The 24740-nt window shown below is 38.8% G+C and overlaps 1 protein-coding gene across 1 annotated transcript in view; it reads left to right on the forward strand.

The window, feature by feature from the left end:
- ADAMTSL3 (ADAMTS like 3) overlaps window positions 1-24740 on the forward strand; it is a 205551-nt gene that overhangs the window by 85199 nt on the left and 95612 nt on the right. Inside the window, exons 3-5 of the mRNA XM_063313955.1 lie at window positions 13342-13469; window positions 15048-15093; window positions 21842-22078. Coding sequence (XP_063170025.1) covers window positions 13342-13469; window positions 15048-15093; window positions 21842-22078 — 411 coding nt within the window. The remainder of the gene's footprint in view (window positions 1-13341; window positions 13470-15047; window positions 15094-21841; window positions 22079-24740) is intronic.

Below are 24740 nucleotides of genomic sequence, written 5' to 3' on the forward strand. Positions count from 1 at the left end.
TTATTTTATTTATTGTATGGCACATTCACATCGCAGTTCAATAGAATAAAAACACAGGAGATAATATACAAGATATAAAATACAGAGTATAAAATTATAGACATATGTCTAGATTACAAATACAATTTTTTGCTTCATTTGTCACAGCCAGGAAATTGGCGAAATCTCCGTTATAGGCTCTTTTTTGGCTCTCTGTCAGTATATGTTGAATAGTTTGTTTTTCAGCCCCACAGTCACAGTTCTTGGGGTAGAAACTTGCTGCTTGGAGTATGTTTATTGACTCCTTTGACAAGGCCAGTTCTTCCAGTGATGCCTCCTTGCAGGAAAATCATTATTTGATGCCGTAGCAACTGATTCACTTGGCATCGGCCATCCTCTGATAAACTTAAGGCCAGTGAATTGAATGGTGTGTACCTTCAATATGTTATTTTCCATGCTAAACTCTAAAACAGTAACATTCCTCCTGCTTAATGACACAAACCACTGGAACAATGATTTGGCATGATTTTTCTCCTTGGCCTTTGCTGCTTTGCTCTTGAATTGGTTCTGAAATAGTCTCTTGGACTGCTGTGTAATCAGTTTGCTGGCACACAATCCTGAACAACATTTTTCTGTGACTCTTCCTTGATTTGTAGGGTGGAATTTTGCTATTGGCCACTATAGCAATATAACCTGTGTTCATATGGAGTTGTGATGTGGATTCCTTGCACATTTGGTGTGCAAACAGCCTCTTCCAGTAAAAGCAAAGAGCTATGTTGAGATAAGATGTGAGGCTGGCAGTTAAACCCTTTTGAAATTTCACTGTGCAACTTAGAGGCCATCCTGTCTTAATTTTTTGTGGGAAACCTTTGTATTGACATTCCCATAATCCTAACAAGTATCTTCAAGCATGGCAATGTATAATAAATGTACTTTCCAGAAGGAAAGTAATTTGTTGTTAAAATTAATATCTTTTCAGCAGCATTAGCATTAGCAATACTGCAAACAATATCTTTTCAGCAGCCCAGTATTAGCATCAGGCTGTCCAGTTTTGTAGTTCCCAAAATTCTCTTTTCCCCGTTTTTCAGGATAGGAGCAATGTTTAAACTTCTCTAGTCCTCTGGCACTAAACCCATCTTCCATGATTTCTCAAAGATTGCTCCCAATAATCCTGAACCTCTTATCTGGAGATACTCTGAATTAAAACTTAACTCCCTGCCCCCCTCCCCACGCCCCATTAACTGCTTGAACCAACGTAAAGATGTAGAAGTGTTATTTGTTCTGGAGGAGATGGGCAGTTAAATGTGGGCTGGCTTCTGCAGATAAGATTGTGGTTAGTGGGCCCTGGAAAGAGATGAGAGACTTAATCCCTGCTCAGCCCCATTCTTCGAAAGAGAAACTCAATGTTTTTGACTGTAGCTATATTGGAGTGAAGAGGGAATATATAATTCAGTTTAAGGAAGATAAATCTCCTGACCTTTAATTTGGAAGCTTTTCAAAAGATTGAAAGTCTTGATTTTCAAAATAACAACACAAAGACTATCGTATAGGAATTATTAGGAACAAACATTCTGCTTTCTCCAGAATAATTTCAATCAGGACTTTTATTATTAAATATTCAAATTAGGCTAAGTTTTACCTTTGTCCCCTTTTCATTCTAGTTTGTTCACAAAATGCACATGATCCTGCTTACCAACATGGAGTTATTAAACTGCCCAAGAAAGTAAATGCAATGTATTAGTTTGCTTTGATTTAAAAAAAAAATCAGCCAATCCATCTTGAAAGGATCATATACAAGAAAATATTTGTTCAAAAGTTGGTGATTAATGCAGCATGACTGATAAAAGTTACATTGTTTAAGCAGGTTTAAAAATCACCTCGTCTATACGATAGTTTCCTGCAATCTGTCATTATATTTCAAATATATAATTATGGGAGACAGAAAACTGGCATCTACAACCACGATAGCTTTTCGGCAAGGAGTTTGGTTTCTATTTCATAATCACTGAAGTGGGTTACACAGCAAAATGCTTTTGGCTCAAGAGTAGCATGAGGGCTTCACAGGGTATTGAGAACCCACAGTGAAAGAACATCATTTGTTCTGCTTCCCCTCCATTCAGAACAGAATTTTGCTGTCAGAACGGGTGCACATACAATAATTTGAGTGAAGACTGTTTTCAAATACTGGGAAGCCAGTCAGGGGTGTTTTTCCCCCTTCCCCCTAGTAGTATCTGGTAAATCTTAGCAACCTGAAGGGATCTATATATTTTATGGAGATGAAGAAAGAAGATTCCTGCTTGCTAAGGTTAATTCTCTTGACAAATGGGAAGACCAATGTTATATTTGCAACTTAGCTCTCTCTTTATAGATCTTGAGGGGATCAAATAGTTTTGTAAGCATGATCTCATTTGCTTTGAGTTTCCAGAAAAATCAACAACATTGCCTTGGAAAATTGGCTGGAATTGGACAGGAGCATCCATGTGAACCTAAACCAAAACCTGAAGATGAGATGTGTTGAGACATACCATGTGAAGAATTTGGGATATACTGAGTCTGGACTGTGGCGAAAAAGACAATTTGGTATTCTTGAATGGATTAAATATTTTTAGAATATGGATTCTAAAAGTTGGCTCAGCAGAATTTGTCCCCTCTCTGCCTTTGAATATGCTTTGTTTTGATGGAGAAACACAATTGGACAAAATGATTCTGTATGGTCTTGGTTCAACTCATGTTAATATGTTTTCTACTACAGATTAAGGTTACTATCATTTTGGCCGGGTGAAGAGGTTGAATTTAATTGTCCCCTTTTCACGTGCTAATGGTTGCATTGCCTAAGGGAGGAACTTGCCTGAACTTGTTTTAGTTTCAGTTTCCCTTCTGTGTAGGCTTGCAGAGTATGCAGCTGAGAGAAATCTCTCCTCTCAGCAAAGAGCCTTTAAATATGTTTGTTTTCTGTAAATAAAATTATTTTTATAGAAATGCCTGGTGTGTGACTTTTCTGATCTCTCCTGGGCCAAATGCTTTCTAGCACTCTGCCAAAAGGTAATGGGCCCAGTAAGCAGCCCAGTAAACCCAGTAAGAAGCCCAGTAAAATCCCAGAGAGAATAGAGAGATCAGCTCCACACCTCATGCACAATTTAAAGGCAGGTAGCAAAGACCTGTGAAGATTTTCTTTGGAGCCACCTGGAGATTTTCCAGCAACTGCCAGTCTACAGGACAAAGAAGCCAGCTGAGGTGACTTGCAAAAGAAGGAAGAAGCCATGGCTACCTCCCAGCCCTCAGCGATGCCTCTGGAGCACCTATCAGAGACCAACTGTTTGAATTGGGCCCTGAAGATGGAGATGTATCTTCGCAGAGAGGATCTTTGGCTGCCAATTGGTGAGCAAAACCCCCAAAATCCCAGTGCTGAATGGCTGAGACAGGACGAGTGGGCTAGAGCCACCATTATCTTGGGAGTTGAGGACAATCAGCTAGTCCATGTGCGAGGCATGCAGTCTGCAAAGCAACTTTGGGATGCTTTGAGAGACTTATATGTAAAGGCAACAGCAGGGAGTAAAGTTACCCTGACAAAAAAGCTGTACAAAGCCTACCTTGCAGAAGGAGATAGCCTTCCTGAGCACCCGCATTATATTCAGCAGCTGTTTGTTGAGTTGCAGGAGAGAGGAATGGAATTTACACCTCTCACAAAATCCTATATCCTCCTGTCCTCACTGAATGAAACGTGGGACACACTGATTTGTACCCTGGAGGCTATGCCTGAAGCAGACCTCACCCCATCGCATGTTACACAGCGCTTACTTGCTGAATGGGAGAAGAGAGAGGAAAGATCCCCCCCCCATCTCTTCTGGAAAGCTGCAGTACCAGAAAACAAGGGAAAAGAAGGGAAAGGAAGCTGAGGCCACAGCGCTAGCCAGCCAGCGATGCTTCACCTGTGGTTCAGCTGGACATTTGCAGAAAGACTGTGCCTTGAGACCCAAGAGTAGAAAGACAGAGAAGAAGAACACAAGGGCAACACAGAAGAAGGCTCTTCAGACAACCCAAATTGCACAGGTTGCTGAGAAGGGTAATTCTGATATATGGGTGTTAGATTCTGGGGCCAATTGTCATTTATGTAATTGTAAAAGCTCTTTTGTGTCACTGTCTAAAACTGAAAGACAAAGTGTATCTTTGGCTGATGGGTCTGTGACCAAAATTATGGGACAAGGTGACTTGTATTTATCCTGCTTGGGAGAAACTCTAAAAGGTGTGTTGTATGTGCCAAATTTACAATCAAACCTTTCATCTGTGGCACAATTGGCTGCAACAGGGTATGTCATAACATTTAAGAAAAATGGTTGTGAGATATGTAAAAATGGGAAATTGTGTGCTACTGGTATATTAAAAGACTCCTTGTGCATTGTGCAAAATGCAAGGAAGCCAAGCTGCAAGGCTGCAGTTGGCAACACGCCATATCATGACCAATGTGTACACCTGATGCACAGGAGATTTGGTCATGCTAATTTCAAGTATATAGCACAAATGCCACAACTGTGTGCTGACCTAAAGATAAAACCCTGTGACAAATACTTAGATTGTGTAGTTTGCAAAGAATGCAAAACACTAAAAGCTCCTGTGAGTAAGCACAGTGACAGAGTTACAACTAGACCTTTGGAAATTGTACACTCTGACATTATTGGTCCTTTTGCTCCAAGTCTTGGACAAGCAAGGTATGCAATGACCATCATTGATGATTTCTCAAGATACACATTTATCTACATCTTAAAACATGAAGATGAGGCATTTGAGAAATTTAAAGGTTTTGTGACATGGGCAAATGGAAAATTCCCTAGGCCTGTATCTGCACTCCAATGTGATAGAGGAGGAGAATACCTTTCTCACAAATTCAGAAGGTTCCTAGTGGAAAAGGGGATAGAACAAATTCTTTCTAACCGTTACACCCCTCAGCAAAATGGTGTTGCTGAAAGAAAGGGCAGAACCTTGCAAAATGCGATGGAATGCATGCTTAAAGATTCACATTTATCTTTTAAGTATTGGGGAGAAGCAATATCTACTGCCTGTTATGTACAAAACAGATTGTATAACTCTGTGATTCAGGACACTCCATTCCATTTGTTTTATGGTGTGAAACCAAAGGTAAACCATCTTAGAGTGTTTGGTAGCACTGCATAGGTTCATATTCCAAAACAACAGAGAAGGAAAGGAGGCCCCACAACAAAGAAAGCCATTTTTGTTGGCTATGAACAAAGCCAGAGGAGCTGCAGGTTCATAGTGGGAGAGAAATTGGTAATTAGCAAAAGCACTTCTTTTGCTGAACAAAACTGGGGGAAATTAAATTCTAGCTCTCCAGTTGATCTGACCACCAAAAGAGAACAGCAAGGACTTGCTGATGGTGATCTTTTGCCTGATGAGGACATTAAACCAGAAAAGCAACTGAAGATCTGTCTGATGAGACAGATGCTTCTCAGGAAAGTGATAAGAGTCAAAATTTAAGCCCTGCATTACCTCGCAGATCTCAGAGGAGTAATAAAGGCATTCCTCCATCACATTTTCAGGCTGAAACAGTAAAGGCTTTTCACATATTCACAGAACCTGAGTCCTTAGAACAAGTGAATGCTTTACCACCTGAGATTGCACAAAATTGGCATTCTGCCATGCAACAGGAGTTAGCATCCTTGAAAGAAAATAAAACATGGAAACTGGTAAATCTACCTCCCAATGAATGCTGTCTAGGTTGCAGGTGGGTTTCCAAACTGAAAAGAGATGCTGATGGCAAAATCCAAAAATATAAAGCAAGGTTAGTTGCAAAAGGGTTCACTCAAAGGAAACATTTAGACTTTGACAAGACTTTTGCACCAGTTACTAAAGGTGAATCAATTAGATTACTGTTAAAAAGTGCTGCACTCAAAGGAATGTCAGTTCACCACTATGACATTCAAACTGCATTTCTCTATGGTGATTTAGACCACAAATTATGTATGCAGCAACCCCCTGGCTATGAAAAAGGGGAGAATCTAGTCTGTGAACTGCAGAAGTCAATCTGTGGGTTAAAACAAGCTGCTAGATCCTGGAACCAAAAATTAGATGAAAAACTGCAGAATTTTGGTTTTGAAAAAGGAAAAGCAGATCCATGTGTCTATATGAAGAAAGACAAACAAGGCTGTATGTATCTGTGCATTTATGTTGATGATTTGCTGCTGTTCACACCAACAGAAAAACAAAGCCTTGATTTTGAAGCCTGCATGAAAAGCCATTTCACATTAAAAAGCCTTGGAACTGTAACAAATTACCTAGGTTTGGAAATACACAGGAAGAAGGATGGTAGCTTTCTGTTAAACCAAAGGGGAGATAATGTTAAAATATTGTGAATGGAAAGACATACAGAGTTGTCAAAGCAAATTGGTTTGCATCTCATTCTGTAGTATAAAAAGGGGAGTGTTAATTTGTTTTCTACTACAGATTAAGGTTACTATGGTAACTAATCATTTTGGCCGGGTGAAGAGGTTGAATTTAATTGTCCCCTTTTCACATGTTAATGGTTGCATTGCCTAAGGGAGGAACTTGCCTGAACTTGTTTTAGTTTCAGTTTCCCTTCTGTGTAGGCTTGCAGAGAGTATGCAGCTGAGAGAAATCTCTCCTCTCAGCAAAGAGCCTTTAAATATGTTTGTTTTCTGTAAATAAAATTATTTTTATAGAAATGCCTGGTGTGCGACTTTTCTGATCTCTCCTGGGCCAAATGCTTTCTAGCACTCTGCCAACAACTCATTGTTTAAAAATTGAATTGTAACTATTTATCTAAATATCATATATTATTACTTTGACATCATGGAAAAGTAGTGGAACTATTTAAAAATTCAAAATGTTTATTTCACTTGTATTGTATCCTTGTACTATGGATTGTTTCCCTCCCTCTTTTGAATGTGTTTTTTCCCACACTTTAGCATTTTATATTTTTTATTTTTTATTTTGATATTTTTCTTTGTTTTACTTGTTGTTTTTTCTTCCTCTTGTTTAGATTATACGTCTTATTTAGTCATAGCTGAAGTGAAGTGAAGTGAAGTGATTTGAATTTAAATGAAATGAAGGTTTTGCCATGCAGCGATAGCAATGAATGCAATATGGAGAGGCCAACTTGAAGGCACATCAATCTGGACAGAATCTCCCCATGTGGTCATTAAGGGTTGATGCTGACTTGATGGTGCTTAACTGGTCAGTCAGATCAACTGAAATGTATTAGCTTTGTTCTTAATTGTTCTTACTTTTCAACACTACCCACAATGGAAGAATGGTTGGTGAAGATGCTGGAGCTTGCAGAGATGGCTAAATTAACTTCCTTGATCAGAGAAAAAGACAATATCTACATTTATGGTTGACTGGAAACCCTTTATAGACTTTTTGTGGTTTTGATGATTAGAAAAAAAGGATAATAGAAAAAAGTGAACTTTTCTTGTAATCATAGAGTAAGAGAGAACTTTGTAATCATATTCGCTGCAGAGAAAATCGGAAGGTTCTTCTTTTTATTTTTATTCTTTTTCACTGCAATTTTGCTTTCATTCATTCATTCATTCTAAGGTCTGACCATAGATTCTCCTACATATTACAGTTCCATGCTGGACACATGGGCAATGTAGTTGCATCCTTCTGTTATCTGCCTAAAGAAACAAGCACCATTTTTCTTACTATCCTTACTGAAAATAAAGTTGTTACCAGCTTTGAAGGGAGGTTGCTCTGTGATTTTTCTGAAGTAACCCATCCCTCATATTTTATTTAAAGTCCCAGTGGAATAGTGCTATATTTTCTACTGTTGTGTTTTCCTTGTTTGCTCCTGTCTGCCTTGTTTACCTTTGCCACTGTTACTCTTACTTTACATTACACTCTTATAAAGGTCTGTTGTTAGTAGAAAGGCCTACTTAGTTGGTTGGACCATACATCAAGGAACATGTCTGAAGCAGCGAACCCTCAAAAATAAAAAATTGGGAAAGGAAGGTGTGCCCATCTCATAACCTGCCTTTATTTCTCAAGTAAAAGGTTTGACCAGAAAAGCAAAACCAAGCAACATCTTTCAGGCACTGGGAAGTTTTAAAATACAACAACCACTTTATTCCCAAGTTGATAACAGACAATTATTTTATCCTTTATTAGGCCAGCAATTAATTTTCCACTTCATTCTATTTTAGGTATTTGTTTCTTTGTGTTAGCTGATGTTTCTGTTGTGTTGCTTCATTTGGGCTGAGATTTCGTTGTGGTCAATTAAATTGTTATGTGACACCTGAAGAGTGAATTTAGTAGTTGATTCTGCAATAAAAATAAGAAATGAATTGCTCTATATGCTTTCTCACCAGTAATGAGACATACTTGATTTCTGGAAGGATAGTGGAGATTTGAGATGTCAGTGAAACAAAAATATAGCCATGCTTCTCTTGGCTTCCTAAATTCCCATCAGAAACATGGTGCCAGGCAGGAGGCCAAGATTCTTGGCAGGCTCCCATTTCCCACTGGCTGGTTAAGCAAGTCATAATCCAAATCCAAACTTTTTGTATAGAGATGGAGACAGTGCCCCACAAAGCATTAGGCATTGTTGGCAAAAAAAAAAAGAAAGAAAAGATCCTATGGCCAAGGATGAAGAGAGAAGCCAGGGTTCAAGAACATTAGAGAAAGAAAGAACAAAAGCCCGGAGACCTTGAAAAAAGAACAGGGCTGTTGATTTCATAAATTAATTCCCAGCATTTACTTATCTATACACAAACTTACCATTATTTATTTATTTGCTTGCTTGCTTACTTCTTATTTCCATCTTTCGGTGGTTGGGGAAAAGTTATAGTGACAAAAAAAAAAGAGCAGTGGAAATGTACTGGACATCCTAAACCCCATAAGCTAAACAGCAGTTGAGCATCTGAGTCTACAGTATATGAAAGCAACAATGATGTGTTTTAAAGCAGGATCTAACAAACATCCATAAAGTATGTCCTAGGTGTTTGCTAAAAAGTCAACCACTATAGGTCTTGGGTCACAGTTTTGCTGCTGTGACAGGACAGCTTAATCTTACATTGGGACAGTGGGAACAGCCTCTGCAATGGCAATACTTTTTAATCTAAAAATGAAGAAGTGGGTGTTTTTTCCATCACTGTCCATCCTGTTTTGTGTTAGAGGTCCAAATCCAATGGTACTATTTGTCAGCAACATGAGCAGGGTATTAATATAGAGTTAAGGAAGGACTTACTCAGTGCTCTTTGTCTGTCACTCTGCCTGTTCTTCATCCAAGAGATTGCTAATCTGAGGTCACTTCCTTTAGCCTTTCTTCTGAATAAATGTTATAGTTATAAGACCTGCTTTAGTAATCCTTGATATGGACTTATCACGTGTCTGTAACCCCTCTAAGCAGCCCTGCCCTTTCCTGGGATTGCACAGCAGCTGTGGGGAGCAACCTCATAATTCCATGAACAGATACAGTTGCTTTCGTTGGAGATCCAAATCTGGTGGTAGTGACTCCTCAGCACATTATGACCTGACCACAAGGAGGCAGTGGGGTATAGTTAGATAAGGATTTACTCTGCGTCCCCTTTCTCTTTCTCACTCTATGAGATGGCTGATTTGTGATCACTTTCTTCTGCCTTTTTTTCCAGGCACAAATGCATAGAGCACATGCTCTTTTGACTGTTCTCCTTGTAGAGGGTGGTTAGTAGGGTTCTAGATACCTCTATCTTGCTATAAGTTCTTTATAAGGAATGCTCATGGTGATATTAGAGATCTGTTGAAAATGGAGTGAATTATTGCAAATTATACATAAATGGTGAAAAACTAGAACAAGTTGGCAGATTTGCATACCTTAAAACGTTTACCAACGATGGGTAAATGAATGGAGTATGTAGTCTGTTGAAAGGAAATGATTGTAAAAAAAAAGTGAAAATGTGGATAAGAGGGAGCTTCTGTGCACTTTGCGGTGTGGAAAGTGAGAGTTGGATAAGTCCCCTTTTTGGGGGAGATTGTCATGAGTAAGGATGGCGAGCCACATTTCTTGGTTTTCTGAAGACATTTCTACACGTATCTCCTTAATTGCTTGTTCCTCCCTCTTTCGATGGGAGTAGGAGTTTGTTAGGATTGATGTCCTAACAACCAGGAAACACACTGAGACAAGGAACTGGTCTCTAATATTTATTGCTAGTACTTAACAGGAATCCTAACAAACTGAAGAAGTGTGGGGAAAACCCAGACATATAAACCCCAAGGGTTAAGGTGGTCCCGATCTGTGTCTCTTTGAGTGGCTGACCAATTCCTCAGTGCTACGCATGCGCTTGACAGTCTGGATGGGAGCCCCCTGCTCGCCATCCTTACTCATGACAGAGATGGGCGGTGATAGAAATTTGAAAAACAAACAAATAAATGTCAGGAGTTGAACGTAGCTGGAATGGGATATTTTTAAAAAGTGTAGTACAAAGACACAGTGAATGGGCTGAGGAGAAGAGGAAGACTGGGGAAGTAATGAATTGGCAAAATCATGAAAAATAGGTGAGAAGTTTAAGAGCCAAAAGGCAAAGTATGAAGCCATACGTGGACATCGGTGAAGAAAGGATGGTTTTACAAAGGTAGAAAGTTACAGAAAAGTATAGTAAATGGAGTTGATGTCTAATAGTTTTAGCTATATTTTCTTTTCTTTTCCTTATCTCATGCCTTTAATTTCTTTGGCTGTTTCTTCTTCCTTTTCTGCACAATATTGCTTATCTTGAAAGGAAACATGTGATGGTATGTACTGTATGTATGTATGTATTAATCCTGGCCAAGTGAAGCAGCTGTGAAGAGTATTTGTAGTACTGTTAGATACTGCCATTAAAATTCTGGAAAAATTGGTAACAAAATAAGATAAATTGACCATTGATTTTTTTCCCCCAACTTGTTATACTTTTTTAGAATAAACAACAAAAATCTGTTATTTTATATAACATCTTAGAATTTTGGACAACTCGTTTAACAGATGTCATATATTGGAAAGAAAGAGCCCCTTGATAGTTATATTATAATTAAACTTTTACAACTCTTTGTTCCTCCCCTTGAAGCTTTGTGCACTAATCATCCAGTTTGGTTTAAGTGTATCCACATTGGAAAACTATTCCTCAAATAGCCTTGCTTCTATCTATTTTTCTCTTTGTCTTGACAATAAAAAGAAATTTAGATTGTTGATTTCTCAGGGCTAGCTTTTGTTCTTTATAAAGAATAGTGTGCTTATCTGTCAACACTGCATTTATTTTGTTATAATTATACAGTTACAATTACAATAATAATACATTTACTGTGGTGTTGGGCATAATAATCCTTAAATGCAGGCATTGTCTTCAGATTGAGGTGGCCAGGTTTATGCATCCCAATGCCATCCAGTGGAGTTGGAATTCTAGTTCTCCCTGCTAGTTGGGAAATGGGTGTGTGTTCCCAACACATTTGGAAGGCACAGGATTGGAGAAGGCTGCTATGGCCTATAAATTCAGTCTACTAGATCTGAGTTGCAGAAAACTATATGACTACTAAATGTAAGAAAAGAGCTAATGTTTTCTGAGAGGCAGGATGCTACCATCTAGTATGGTAATGGGAAGAAAGAATAACCTTGAGGAACAGGAGGAAGAGTTGCAACAGTCAAATAAAAGAAATCTCTATAATTTGAGAAAGCATCTCAGACATGACCCTCTTGCAAAATTCTCTTACTATAACCTTATAATAAAAATAGTATTAGCTTGTGTGTCTTTGGTTTCCAAGTTTGGTCTACCTTGGAGGTCTGACAAGTAGTCATCTAGATGTTTGCAGCCCAGATCTAGTAGCTCTGCTATAAATATGGCATATGATTCAGCTCAAGAGCTTAAGTACTATTGGAATCTATCTGTAAAACTGTATTATTTCATTCTGTCTTGTAACCCAGAGGTGTGAGACAGGGTCAGGGAAGGGCCAAATCTCCCATTCTGCCTGACCCTCTCTTCTTTAGCTCTTAGCCCTACAGAGCCTAACTATCATTGCAGGAACCAGGGATCATAGTTAGATTTTCAGCAGGAATCCTCCTGCCATCATGGCCTTTAGCCAACACAGTCCTAAGAGTGTTTACTCAAGGGTTCTATTGATTTCAGTGAGCCTTCTTCTCTTACAAGTGTGCATTGAGAATTGCAGGACCGAATCTTATCTACAGCCCCCCTCTTCTCCCCCACAGTCCTTCCAACTGGAGTTGTCCTCCTACTATGACATTTTCAGTAGATAAGAGCCAATTGTTCTGAAGGACTTCCAGTTCCCAAAAATCTAATTTGCCATAGATGATGATCAAAGTTCTCATTTGTGCTGTCACGTCTTTCTTCATAATCATTTGACTAAATCAGTACCCACGCTGTTGACTTAAACTCCAGCCAGTCCAAATAATTCATCCCATGGGAAAAAGAGTTAAAAGTAGTTTGAGCTGGCCTATCATTTACTAGCAAAATAATATTTGATTTACTAGCTGTCAGCTTTCATCAAATCTATGTATTATATTTGACTATACCGTGAAGCCAAATTCAAATAAAGAGAAAGGGAAGGGGTGAAATCAGCAAAGGGTATAGCTTAACTTGAATTGGCTCACAGTTAGGAATTAAATCAATAATCAGCTATAAGCAAGTATGGGAAGAGCAATATTTTGTTAAGAGACTGCTGGGGGATTACTCTGTAATTAGCTTTTAAAAATGTTTTTGTTGGTTTAGACCCGTGTTTCTCTGGTTGTTGATATCTGGGGCCCAAGGTTCTTTCAGATTAAGGTGAAAGATTCCACTCCTTGAATTAAAAAAATACTGTTAAAAGATGTGTATGTGCAATTGATGTGGAAAAGAGGGCCACCGATCACTGGGTTTAAATCTGACCACACCTATTGATTAATTACAGTACATTGATCAAATAAACAATTGGGATAGTGAATACATGGCAGGGGTTGGAATTGAATAAAACTTTTTTTAGTAACTAAGTTGATAAATCATGATAAATATGGTAAAGTCAAAATAAGAATCAGGCTGGTGTTTTCAATTACAGTGCCACTGTGTCACAGCCACGCTGTACAGCAGAAGCAGAGATGCTTGGGGGCTGAGTCTAGAAGCCCCATGAAGCTTAATATGAAATTTCAAAACAGGAGAAAAAAGAGTTTTGGAATCATTGCCCCAAGATTAGAGACATATTTTGGATTTTAAAAAAATAAATAGGTCACTATTGGTACTTTTTTCCCCTCTTGACATAATAATACACTGGAACAGGAATCTCTGATTAACCCATAGGCTAGCAATGTCCCTGGTATGAAAAGCCAATTAAAAGGATTTTCGAAATATACAGGTTTTCTGGATTCCTGAATTGCTTTTCTTTCTCTTGTGCTTCCAGAATTCAAGAATCACCCAATCGAATGAAGATAAAGAAGGTGGTTGGGATGCCTGGGGCACATGGAGTGATTGCTCACGCACCTGTGGAGGAGGTGCATCCTATTCACTAAGGCGATGTTTAAATGGCAGGTTGGTCATTCTAATTGCAGGTCATAAAGCTGGATGCAGGAGTCTCTCACCACTGGAGGTTTGGGCTGTTTCCATTAAATCTATCTCCATACGGGAGCAATTTAAATGCATGCAAATAAGAGCTTTTTAAATATTAAAAGATAAAATTGAGGGCTGCTGGCCCAGCAGTGTATCAAATATGCCTCCAGAATTTTATTAACTAGGTTTACACATATTCCTAGGCTGTAATGTGGTTTGTTTGGTCTTGGTTTAGAATAATGTATACCCTTACATGATTGTTTGCAAACCATGGTCTACAGCTCACCATTAAATGTAAAGCAAGTCAATATAGCTTGTAGTTAAAACCAACCGTGGCTTAGTGCAGTCTGTGAATTCAACCTGTTTTCTGCCTTCATCCCAAATATATGTAGAAATTTCTCTCATAGGTTGAATGTTGCAGAGCAGTGCGACAACATGCAGAAACATAGAAATGCTTTACCATTCCCCCACTAGCCAGTACTGTCCTCTTAAAACTTCTCCTTCCCAGCCTCTTTTGTGCCTGCCAGGTTCTAGATGCATATTTGTTATGTAAAGAAAAATCTTAACCTTAAATGTGTCTTTGAGAATTTGGTGGGTAGACTCAGCATTCTTTTGAGCATTGACTTTTCCTGCATCCTTCTGCAAATGGCCATTGGTTCTTATATCCTGTTAACCCCAGCTTTAAACAACCATCTTCTAATGAGCAAACTGCAAGTAGCTGGGTTTGCATGACATCCTATGAACAGGGTTCACATGGCATGCCAAGTCAAAGCCAAATACACTATATCATGACTTACCTTCTGAAATCCAATGATTTCACGTTAAGCTATGTTCATTGGTAGAGATCTGAAGTGACCTAACCCTTTGTTCCTGCTTTCCTCTTTCTTGTTCACCCATTGCCCATTTGGGCTTCCTGTCTTGCTGATAGAGAGCCTTGATCTCTGCATTCTATGAGCTGAATGTTTGTTCATAAACAATGACAACGTGGCTTAGAAGCCTCTATTGTCTAGGCAGGCTTCTGCTAGTAAGCCATATGCAATCTTGCGCATAGTATTTCAGAATTCACTTAATAGATTGAGATGTTGTACTGCTGTAAGATTAACAGGAGAAATTGTAACTTCCTTCATCAGACAGTTAGTTAGTTAGTTAGTTAGTTAGTTAGTTAGTTAGTTAGTTAGTTATTTAAATCCTGCCTTTATTATTTTTTTTTTATAAATAACTCAAGGCAGGGAACATACCTAATACTCCTTCCCCTCCTATTCTCCCCACAACAACCCTGTGAGGTGAGTTGGGCTGAGAGAGAGGGACTGGCCCAAGGTCACCCAGCTGGCTTTCATGCCTAAGGCGGGACTAGAACTCACAGTCTCCGGGTTTCTAGCCCAGCACCTTAACCACTAGACCAACCTGGCTCTATGTTAACCCATCACCCTCTAAACATAATTAAACATGAGATACGGCAGTATGTATACAGTAATTGAAATAATGTATAGGAAAGACTTGTCTTTCAGTGACACTTCTGGATAATCACTTCATTCAAATCTTATTTTTATTGTCTTCCAGGAACTGTGAAGGCAGAAATATCCGATATAAAACCTGCAGCAATAATGTGAGTTTGCTCTCTAATTTTGTTTGACTGTTCTTGCTTTCCCAGATCAAACAGCTTTAAAGTTCTGGCAGCTTGCCCTGTCCTGTTAAAACAAAAGGAAGGGGAAAATGGGGAGGGGGGAATCAGAGCCCAGAATATTTTATTTTTCCTCTAACAGTGACATTAAATGTTTAGGAGTTAAATACTTGTGCGATGCAAAGGTATAGGAAAAATACAGCTATCTAATTATGCTCTTCAAATGTTGGGTTAGTAGTGAAGTATTGATTTTAATTTTGAGGGAGACTTGAAATGGATTAATTAAAGTGGATTGATTCAAATTTGGAAATTTACATAGACTTGATTTGGGTGAAAATAGGTCAGCAGCATCTTGGGGCGCTGTAGTGCTTGAGAAAGATAGCAGAAACACTGAAGCAAGTATGCATAATTGCGGTTGCTTATAGTTATCGCATAAAAAATAGATACTTGAGAATAACAGTCTTTTCAGTGTACAGCTTGTTTGGACTCTGAGTTCTCTTCCCTTGAATTCTGGGCTTTGAAACCTGAGATGGCTCCAAGTCCCCTGCTTCTGGCTTCCAAGCAACATCCCTAACAGGCGCTTTTCAAGGGAGAAGGGTTAGACAACCATGCCAAGGATGGAAAAATGGGTTCCTAGTTTCTTTTGATTAGCAACTATTTGTCCAGCTTTTTATGAACTCTAACTTTCAGGATCCATGGACACTGGAAAAAAAAAACATGCATTGTAGTGTTTTCTTTGCATTTTATCAGTGTAATTGGTTTTGGGGTACTTTTTCACATTGTGTAAGACTTCGTAGTGAGTGCTTGCAGAAAGCTTCTCTTTTTGGAGCAAAACTCTTGTTTTTGTCAAAGATCTGGAAATGATCTCTGTGCCTTTGTGAGCGCAATTCATAAAATAAGTTAACTGCAGTGTTCCTGTCATCCAACACAAAATTGTTTCCTAGAGGCTCTGTGGATTATCTCTCACATCTTTCCCCAAATTTTGTTACTGGTGGATATAATTTTCCTTCAGCTGTTAAAGTCCTTTGTTGTTGCATGTTGCCATGGAAAGGTCTAAAGCCAAAAAGTGCATAGAATCAGAAAGTCAGAATCAGGGCCCAAGCCAAGAATGAATCCAAAGTCAGAATCAGGAATGTGTGCTGGACTGAAGCTTGAGGGAAAAAAGATTGCACCAAAACTATGGTAGGTTAAGCCTGCACGCCAAGACAACTGATCTAAGCAAGACAGGAAACTAGACAGAAGACCCGATACAGCAATTAAGGTGATAGAATAGTGCCAGGAGTCATTTGGAAGATTTCTAAAGGTAAAGTTAAAAGGACAAGAAAATATGGGTCTCATAATCAAGTGGTGGGAGTTTTGTTTGTCATTATTTGCCCTGTAGCTAATTGTTCTGTCTTAGGAAAGTTTCGACCAGGTGATTCTCCCATGAAGCAGCTGTATACAGGTAGCTCTGGTTTAGCGACCGGCTTGCTCAGCAACTGTTTGCAGTTACAACGGTGATGAAAAAGTAACTTTACAACCAATCCTCGCATTGATGACCTTCGCAGGTCTGTAAAGCAAAGGAAACCTGAAGTAAGATCATAAGCAACTGCTTCCTTTAATGGCTGAGCTGCCAGTCCCAATTGTAGTCACTAAATGAGGACTACCTGTATTATCTTTGCATTCACAGAGGGATCTGCTCTGTTTTTCTGCTCTGAGCTGCTGCCCAGGAAGGGATCAACAGGGTCACAGGAAGGTGGGATAGAAATCAAATGAATGTCGATTTTAATAATAGTAACAGTAATAAGAATCACACCAATGTATGAGTTTGAGTGTATAATCTTGTTGCTTTAAGAGATGTGAACTGTTTAGATTAGTGTTTCCCCACCTGGGCAACTTTGTGAAGCATGGACTTCAACTCCCAGAATTCCCCAGCCAGCATGGCCATTGCTAAGAAATCTAGGAGTTGAAATCCACACATCATAAAGTTGTCCAGGTTGGGAAACACCGATCTAGAGCAAAACATCACGGGCCTTAAAGTGGAAACTCCGAATCCCATTTGTAAATGCCTACGGAAAGGAACTGTTGAACTTGAGTGCTGCCAAGGCAGGTGTCCAGATGAAGGAACTGCAGTGGACTCATCTGCTCTTCTGTGACTCCAAGGGGGCTGTGAAGGTTCACAGAGCTTTCTTTAAAGTCTGACCTGTCTCCTCCATGTTAGCAATCTTTTGAATAAATAAAGACCAAGCTCCCATATAATGTGAAATTTGCTTGGGAAGCTGGAACTTGGGATAGGAACTTGCTTTTTAAAAAGTTAAAATTTTAGCAGTGTTACAGTTGGTGGTCTTTTTCGCACCTCCATAGAACTGTGATATATATACAGCTCTGCTTCCAAAAAAGTTGTATAGTTCCCATTCTGAGTACTGGTGTGCTACCAGTATGAGTATTATGAGAGCTACAATCTCCAATGAGTGCTACAATCTCCATTGTGAGGCCCCGCTTGGTTGGGGGTGTACAATTATTTCAGTATATCATAAAACTAGCCAGTTCCTCACCTACTTTTTCAGCAAGACAGCACAAGGCTTGTTCTTTAAAAAAAACCTTGAATTGCTACAATTTTCCCCACCCTTCCTTGGATGAGTTGTATAATGCTTGAGCCACATAACAGAGCAAATTGCTGGCATTAACTTGTGGAACACACCCATGGGTGACTTAAGTCCAACATATGGGGGAAAAATACCTCGAATATTCCCCATCATTTGCAATGGCTTCCTCTTCCTTAAGTAAGATCTGTCTTGCTCGATTTCATTTTGCATTGCTGTCTGTAAATTAAAAAATGCATATGATCTGCCCCACATACTCAGACCAAGTTATGGCAGTGCATAGACATTTGTGTATATTTATTTGTAAGCATGCTTTACGTCAAGACTGCACAATGTTTCATTCTGAAAGCTTCCCTTGGCCTTAGGTATTGTGCTGAATGCTGGATATAGAAAGTGCTGGGTGGAGCCAAGATGAAATCTGAATGTGACTTAATTTAACTGAAACTGAAGTTAAACTAAAATTAAATGGATTAAATGCTGTGAATAAGATATCTTGCTATGAGAGTTATTTCTTTGGATGTTGGTACAAATAGATGTACAAATAGGTGCTATGGTCCATGGGGTCACGAAGAGTTGGACACGACTTAACGACTAAACAACAACAAATAGATGCTCATGGCATTAGAAACTGGAGCTTGGCTATTATTAATCCCTTTAGTTTGTTTGTCCCCATATGATATATGACTTGAGGTTATGTTTGTTGCAGAATACCCCATTTAGCACAGTTTACATTCAGACTTTCCATCCTGAGCATCTTCTGTCTTTGAGAATTTTGGCCACAATTTTAGGAAATCTGAGGTTTCTCTTGAGTAGCTTCTCAAAAATATCACCACTCATCTCCAGTCCCAGGGGATGCTTCTCTTTCTCCTTTTGGAGATGATGATGATGATGATGATGATGATTTTGGGCAATGATTCAGATTTATAATGCTGTCAAAGTAATATAACTCTGCAGGATGGCTAATCAGTAATGTATTACTTTCCGAAAATCAAAGTTGAGGGCACAAATCAAACCCATTTTAATTAAAAGAACAGGAATCATAGGACAGTTAATTGATTTCACCAGGATTTGTAGCAGCATAATAGTTGTGTTCAGTAGAGTCAAGTAGAATAAATAGGAATAATAATAATAATAATAATAATAATAATAATAATTCAATCATAAAATGAATTTGTGGTTACCAACTAAAGGATTTTCTATGGTTATTAACTAGCACCACTGGTAGTCACAAATGCCCCTATGATTCTGGAGTGGTGGAAACCTTAAAACATGTACTTCTTCATTGCTCTTTTTATAGAGACATTTGAACCAGATTTATCCTCCCTCTGATCAGCAGATATCCCGATTGCTCAGACTCGGCCTGTGCTCAGATGCTACTTATAGACAAACTACCATTTATTACAATGCACATAGATAGGTTTATAAGCAGCATATAAGATCCATCGAAACTCAACAGCTCAGAGTCCTGCTACCTAGGTGTATTTTATGTAAGTTTACATATTATCTCATTTATACCCTAAACTTCGATGACTTCTTTTTTATTTCATTCATGGGTCCCTATCACGCTGTTTTAAAAATGTATTTTAATTTTGCTTTAAATTTTTTATTTACCAGTTTCTTAAGCTAGAGTGTTTTATAGGTGGTTACAGATCACTTACGGATATATTTCTTGTACTGGTCTCAGACCACAATAAAAGACAGACTAGACTAGTGCTCTTCACCTGCATAGTTTGAAAATAAAAAATATACCTGCCTGAAGGTATTTTTTATCTGTATCTCAACACAATGACCTTCATAAGCTGTTCCTGGTAAATTGCTCAATGACATTTTTCAGTCTTCTTTAAGCCTCATGTTTTGTGTTTCCATGCACGCGCGCGCACACACACACTATTACGTTCTAATGCTATTCTAATTTGCAGAGTATGGAAGTGTTTAAGATAATCCTTATGGGTCCTATCCATTGGAAGGGGGAAAAAAAACTTATTTAGGCCATTTCCGCATAAATTGCATGTTTTTCTGTGTCAAGAAGCCAGCTGTGTTTTTGCTAACATGATTTGGCTGCCATGTATACTGTTTGGCTTCTGGCAACATATAAATATGAGAAATTGTGTGCACATATCTATGTGCATATGTATCTCTACCTAGAGAAAACATGCCCATGCATACAAGCACAACATACGTCCTCATTTATTTACACTCCTTGTTAGTTGTTCTTCTCCATTCCCAAACACCCCTGAAGTCCTCTTTTTTGAGGCTTCTCTTCTGCAATGAGAAGAATTGCATCGGCATACCTATCATCCTTTTTGTGCACGGAGGAAGGAAATTTGCTCCATGTTGACTTCTAGAGCATTTTCCTGGGAATCACAGAGTTCCTGCTTTGATATAGCAGTGCACTGCAGAAAACTCTCCAGCATTTTTCTTCCAATATTCAATCAATCAGATGGAAGAGAACTGACTTCAAATTTCTTCCAAAGGAGAAGAGAATTTCAGTGAAATTCTCATGCCTGGAATGTGGTGTTATTGCCCTTATTGAGATATGAGGTGATCAGAGATACGAGAGAATTGTTCTTTTTTTCTGTAATCATATCACCACCAGTCTACAGTCTCCCTGATTCCCAGGTTTCCATTAAATTCCAAGGAAAAACCTCCTCCTATAATTCCCCCCTCCCTTTAAGATTTAGAAATTTGAGCAGCAAGGGAGACTGTAGAATGATGGAAAGATGTGTCACTGAAAACAAAATCAGTACTGCTCTCTACCATCCCTGGCCTGAAAAGAAGCCAAAAATACTACTGAGAAATTCAAAACAATTTGAGAATAAGGTAAAAAACAGAAGCTTCTTTCTCAGGAAAACTTTTTCAAAGTAACTTTTGAGGATATTCATGGCAGATTTTAGCCCAATATTGCTAGTTAATATTATAACATATCCATTGTCTCTGGAGAGAGCCAGTTTGGTGTAGTGGTTAAGGCATCGGGCTAGAAACTGGGAAATTGTGAGTTCTAGTCCTGCCTTAGGGATGGCAAACCACTTCCAAAATCTTGCCAAGAAAACTGAAGGGACATGTCCAGGTTTAAAGAACCAGTTTGGCATAGTGGTGAAGGCACCAGGCTAGAAATTGGGAGACTGTGAGTTCTAGTCCTGTCTTGGGCACAAAGCCAGCTGGGTGACCTTGGGCCAGTCACTCACTCTCAGCCCTAGGAAGCAGGCAATGGCAAACCACTTCCAAAATCTTGCCAAGAAAACTGCAGGGACATGTCCAGGCAGTTGCCAAGAGTCAAAAATATCTCTGGACTTATCTCTGGACCCTCCCCAGGCAGGTATGGATCTGAGATTGGCACTGCCCTTTCATGCTCTCACAGTGCCGTTGAGCTAATAACTCAACGTTAATCAGCTCATGCCCTGAGAAGATTCTGCAGTGCAGTTTTGCAGTGTCCCTTTTGAACTGAGGGTGGGCAGTGCCTGCACTGATGGGAAAAAACAACCATGCCCTAGAGTTCCATCTCCCATCCTAAAGTAACAGTACCAGCATGCTTTGCCACCATTACCCCAGCATTTTCTGGCTGTTCTGAGAGATGGCCTTCTGCCCTTCGGCACAGTGGGCTCTGTGCTTGGCTTGTTGTGAAAGGCTCCTGTGGCAAAGGAGGGGTTGGGTTCTGGTTGGCTGCTGTTTTTGGCTTTCTGCCATTCTCCATCTGAGGGAGAGCTGGCCAGTTGGGTGGGGAAGGAAGACAATTGTGGAGCAAATTACTGTTGACAGTTTTGAAGGTAAAGCTGGTAGCTGTATGAAAGAAGCCTATTCTCCCTTTAACTTTGCAGGAACATAGTTCTGGAATACACTATTCCAAATATATATATTCAGGTAGAGACACAAGGTGGGGGGAAATGCTGCTGGCAAAATTGGAAGCCTTTTCTAGCCTCCTTTTTCTCTGTCTTTGAAAAATGTGCAGGCAGTTAATCTTGGATCCTCTAATTTACGGTCACAATCATCTGATGTTGACTTAGAAGTAGGTCAAACTGAGTTACCTTGAGACATATTGTCAAGGAACGATTGTAGCCTTAAAATGGAAAGTGGAGTTTCCCTGCGGGGAAAAATAGTAATGTTTTGCTAAAAAAAAATCATCCTCTTACCCCCCCCCCACCTTTTTTTTCCAGGACTGCCCTGCAGACGTTGGTGATTTCCGTGCCCAGCAGTGTTCAGCCTATAATGACGTCAAACACCAAGGACATTTTTATGAATGGATCCCTGTCTTTGATGACTCCAACTCTCCATGTGCCTTGAAGTGCCAGGCTTTGGGGAAACCTCTGATAGTTGAGCTTGCTCCCAAAGTTCTGGATGGTACACGCTGTAATGCCAAGTCCTTGGATATGTGCATCAGTGGAGTATGTCAGGTATGGCAGCTTTTGCAAGTAGGTTTCCAGGGGTGTGTGTCGAGGTTAACAAAAACTAAGATGGTAGCCATCACACACAAAAGGTGCAGGGATTCAGTCAACAGCTGAAGTGCCCATCTTGACTTTTTTGACCCACCCATGCAGATGCCCCACTGCTCCTATATTTTTCTCCCTCACAGATTGGGTGACCTTGCATAGTCTGCAGAAGAAGCAATGATTGGCTGGCTTCTAGGGATACACAGGAAGTCTTAAATTGGAAAGTGGTTGTCCCAAACATAACTGTTTTGCACTTGAGTCAGTTTTGTGTCAAGCTCAAAAGTGGTCCATATATAACTTTTATTAAATATTTTGATTACAGTAGTAAAAACTAATACAAACTAAACTTTAAAAAGGGAATAGAAAGAAAGAATAAATAGTGCAAGAAAAAAAAGAAGACAATAGAAAGAATATGATGAAAAAGAAAAGAAATATATAACGAAGTGACTTCCTACCTTCATTACAAGTGTAGACAAATTTAATAACTCTTCACCCCCTATAAGGTTACAAACAGATACCTTTTTATCCCATATCCCATCCCTTATCTATAAGCAAATCCATAAAACATCAACTTTTCAATCCTGGGGTCAGCAAAAAATCCAAAAAGGGTTGCCAGAATTTTGGAAAAAAAATGTTTTGTTTTAATCTTGATCAAATAGACCAACTTTATATTCCTTCCTTTTACTTCTAACAGTCTTAATTTTTAATTCATTCAAATATCGTTGTAGGATTTGATTTCTCTTCAGTTCTTTATCCCATTGCACAGAGTTCTTAAAGGGTTTAACAAGCCTCTTTTGTAGATCCAATAAGAAAACCTTTTCCAAGTCATTCTCTTGGTTTGTCATTTCTATTTCCCCTTTAATTTTTAAAACTTCAGCCAGTTTCTTTTGGATATCCAGTAAAGCATCCTGTTCCAAATCATTCTCTTGGCTGTCATTTGTAGTTCCACTTTTGGTACTTTCTCTGTCTTGTCAGACGAAATTTGCTCCATATCTGTCATTCCCTCATAATATCTTTTGGACATAGTCTTTCCATAGATTCAGACATCATTACTGACACTGTTGATATTGTAGCTACTAATTTCTGGCTCCATTCTTTAATGATTTCCTTTAATATTTTCGATATTATAACATTTTGTGTCATTTTGTAAGTAGTAACCAACACCAAAAGCAGGCTTGAATTTTTTTTCCTTCTGCTTAGAATCTTTAATCCCCTCTAGTGTCCAGTTTCTAAAATCAGAAAGTCACTTATCTTTGTTATGACTTACAGTAGCCAAGATAGACAAAATAAATCTGGTTCCCACGAGAAGCTGTTTATTTTATATAGTTAATTCCAAAATCTTATAGTAAAAGTCAATATTCCAAATTTATCTGGACCCTTAATACATATATAACTTTCTTGGATCAAAATCTTATTTAGCTTTTTGCTGTTTATTTCAAATTCTTAAGTTTTTAAGCTTATAATTAATTTTTCTTTTGTTCAGGGTTGAAGATAAACTCACCTAGCAACTTTTCAAACTTGTCATTCCCAAGGTTTCCAATAGCTTTAAGATGGTTAATAGGTAATTTCCAAAAGTGATTAGAAAGTGAGGCTTGCAAACTTAGTGTCCTTCAAAAGGCTCCACCGTGGTTGCAAGCAAGATGGCTGATCCCTTTGTCTCCCAGCACTCAAACCTGTGGAAGACCACTGTCCTGTGGTCTCTGCACAAGGAGCAGCCATCCAGAGCACATGTGGACAATCTCCTATCCTCTCCTTATCAGAGAGGTTCAGAAGAACCAGTCTACTCACCAGTTCCTCAGTCTTTGCTGCAGTTGTCACCTCCACTTTTGTGTAAATGTCTTCATTTCACCATGCCTCCCTGGAAGTCAAGGTCAAAAGTGGTCCAGAATGATCATGGCAGCTGTTTCAAATGTAAAATAGCTCTTTCACACTCAAAATGAAGTGTTTTAGGCTAGAGGTATTTTGAATTCAAAATATTTTGCACAATCTTACTGGCTTGATTCATCATGATGAACCACAAATCATGAGCAGCACAGTTAAGCCAAAAGCAAAAAAAAAAATTCTGCATGATGGCTTAATTTTAATGTGTAAATCCAGACATTGAACAAAGGAAGCACAAATTATTCAGGCCATTACTTCCAGAGTCAAATCAGACAGCCTCTTTCTGAGTCATAGCAGGTTCTTTTCAAAGGCATTAAATAAGATCCAAATTATCAGTTCTGAAGACATTGTCAGTGTGCATTAAAAATAAAAAAATAAAAATATGAAGCAGCCCTAGATCATAAAGCATTTATTTTTCCTATTTTCATATATGAGGGGAAAAAAGTCATGTCAGGCAAGCAAAATGAAATATGAATGTTTTCAGATCACTGTATTAGGTTAGTTCTTAATTATTATTGGCTATTTTGTTGTGTAAATGTCTATGCTGAATGCTGGTCAATGATTATAATAACGATGATAATGTTAGTGATGATGTTGGTGTTGATGATGATGATAATGTCCATGCTGTCCACTCCAAATAGCTTTGGGCAGTTTACAAAAATGTAAACATTAAGATTGTACAGTCAGCTACATTAAAGACTAATATATCTGGGTAAACATACATATTTTAGCCCTCTCCTAAACT

The sequence above is a fragment of the Candoia aspera genome, chromosome 13, assembly GCF_035149785.1.
Source record: "Candoia aspera isolate rCanAsp1 chromosome 13, rCanAsp1.hap2, whole genome shotgun sequence".
Classification (NCBI taxonomy): Eukaryota; Metazoa; Chordata; class Lepidosauria; order Squamata; family Boidae; genus Candoia; species Candoia aspera.